Below are 1,640 nucleotides of genomic sequence, written 5' to 3'. Positions count from 1 at the left end.
CACCACCGTGATCAGACTTTCGTCCCCGCTGGATGACATGATCTCCTTTTTTTTCACTTTCACTGGTAAGCTTTAGAGTGAAACTGGGCGATTCGTCCTGCGGATCCTGCTTTTACGTGCGGATGTCGCGAATCGCTCCCTTCCATATTAACTACCGGGATGGTAGGGTATATCTCCCCTCTCACCGTATTGTTCTAAAGACTTTGGATATGTGAGAATTCATACCGTTTTGATTTTGAACGGCTGTTCTCACTGTCCTTGTCTCGGTACAGCGGAATTCGGGTCTTCGTTTATCCCGTGTGCGTCTTCGCCGGCCGTTGTCGATGTTGACTCATCCACGGGCAGTTTACACAACCGTGTAATCGGACGTGTGTATGTAGACGTAACTGTACGTACTTTAACTACACGCACGCACCTGTCTCGGCCCGGTAATACTTCCTCGATTCGTCCCATTTCCCATTGATTCGGGGGGTAGAAGAGGGTTTTGCACTAAAACCAAGTCATTCGGTTTTAACTGCACTTGGGTGGTGCGCCACTTATAGCGTTTCTGGAGGTGCGTGAGATAATCTCGCGTCCAATGTTTCCAGAGCTGCTCGTGGAATTTCTGGACCGCTCTCCATCGCGTAAGCCGCGAGAGATTTTCCTTTTCCACTGACTCGACCGGAAGTGCATTCATCGGTCCGCCTATTAGGAAGTGGCCCGGCGTGAAGGGAGCATAATCCTCGGGACAGTCACTCAAAGCGGCGATCGGTCGCGAATTCAAACTCGGCTCGATCTTGCAGAGGAGTGTCTGCATTTCCTCGCTTGTGTGTGTAAATTCGCCGAGGATGCGTTTCAGGTGATGTTTCACCGATTTCACGCCGGCTTCTTTCATACCACCAAAGTGGGGCGCACTGGGTGGATTAAACCTCCACTTAATGCCCTTTTGACCGCACTTCGTTCGCATTTCTGGGGTTTGATACACCGTATTGAAGTGTTCCTTCAATTCCCGATCTGCTCCGACGAAGTTCGTTCCGTTATCACTGAACATGCAGGACGGAACTCCTCGGCGGGCGATGAATCTGTCTAATGCGGCCAGAAATGCACTCGTCGTATAATCATGAACGAGTTCGATGTGCACGGCTCTCGTAGCGAAGCAGATGAACACTGCTATGTATGCTTTATGAGCCGTTTTTCCACGACCGGCGGAGTCGCGGACCCGATACGGTCCCGCGTAGTCGACTCCGCAGTTTGAGAAACGTCGTGCCGCGCGACTGCGCTCCGGTATTAAATCCTGCATGATTTGCGTGGAGGTATTTGCTTGCCATCTCACGCATCGTATGCATTGGTGGATAACCGTGCGCGCCGCGTTTCGGCAGGCGATGATCCAGAATTTCTGTCTCACCGTGTACATGGTCAATTGCAAACCCCCGTGCAACGTATCCACGTGGCATTGCCTGATTATCATGTTAGACACATGATGTTTCGGCAGGATAATCGGGTGTTTGGTTTCCCATGCAAGCGTCGCATTCTCCAACCTTCCACCCACTCGTAAGACTTCCTTATCGTCGAGAAAAGGGTTTAGGCTCTTTAGAGGAGATGTCGCAGGGATTCCCTTGCGCTTTTTGAAGCACCGGTACTCTTCTGCGAAATGCGTACGC

At 51.2% G+C, this 1,640-nt stretch overlaps 1 protein-coding gene across 1 annotated transcript; it reads right to left on the bottom strand.

The window, feature by feature from the left end:
* Positions 1–397: 397 nt before the first annotated feature.
* Positions 398–1,447, bottom strand: LOC122404312. The gene has a single exon (XM_043408246.1). It carries the CDS (start codon positions 1,445–1,447, stop codon positions 398–400), a length of 1,050 nt encoding a protein of 349 aa, XP_043264181.1.
* Between the last annotated feature and the right edge of the window lie 193 nt (positions 1,448–1,640).

The sequence above is a fragment of the Colletes gigas genome, unplaced genomic scaffold (assembly GCF_013123115.1).
Source record: "Colletes gigas isolate AHSC1104 unplaced genomic scaffold, ASM1312311v1 Colletes_gigas_Sc00166, whole genome shotgun sequence".
NCBI lineage: Eukaryota > Metazoa > Arthropoda > Insecta > Hymenoptera > Colletidae > Colletes > Colletes gigas.
Note: the sequence above shows the minus strand (reverse complement) of the source record. Positions and strands in the feature narration are given on the sequence as shown.

Excerpts from the sequence above, each read along its gene's own strand:
- LOC122404312 (XM_043408246.1), bottom strand. The coding sequence starts at position 1,447 with ATGATAATCAGGCAATGCCACGTGGATACGTTGCACGGGGGTTTGCAA.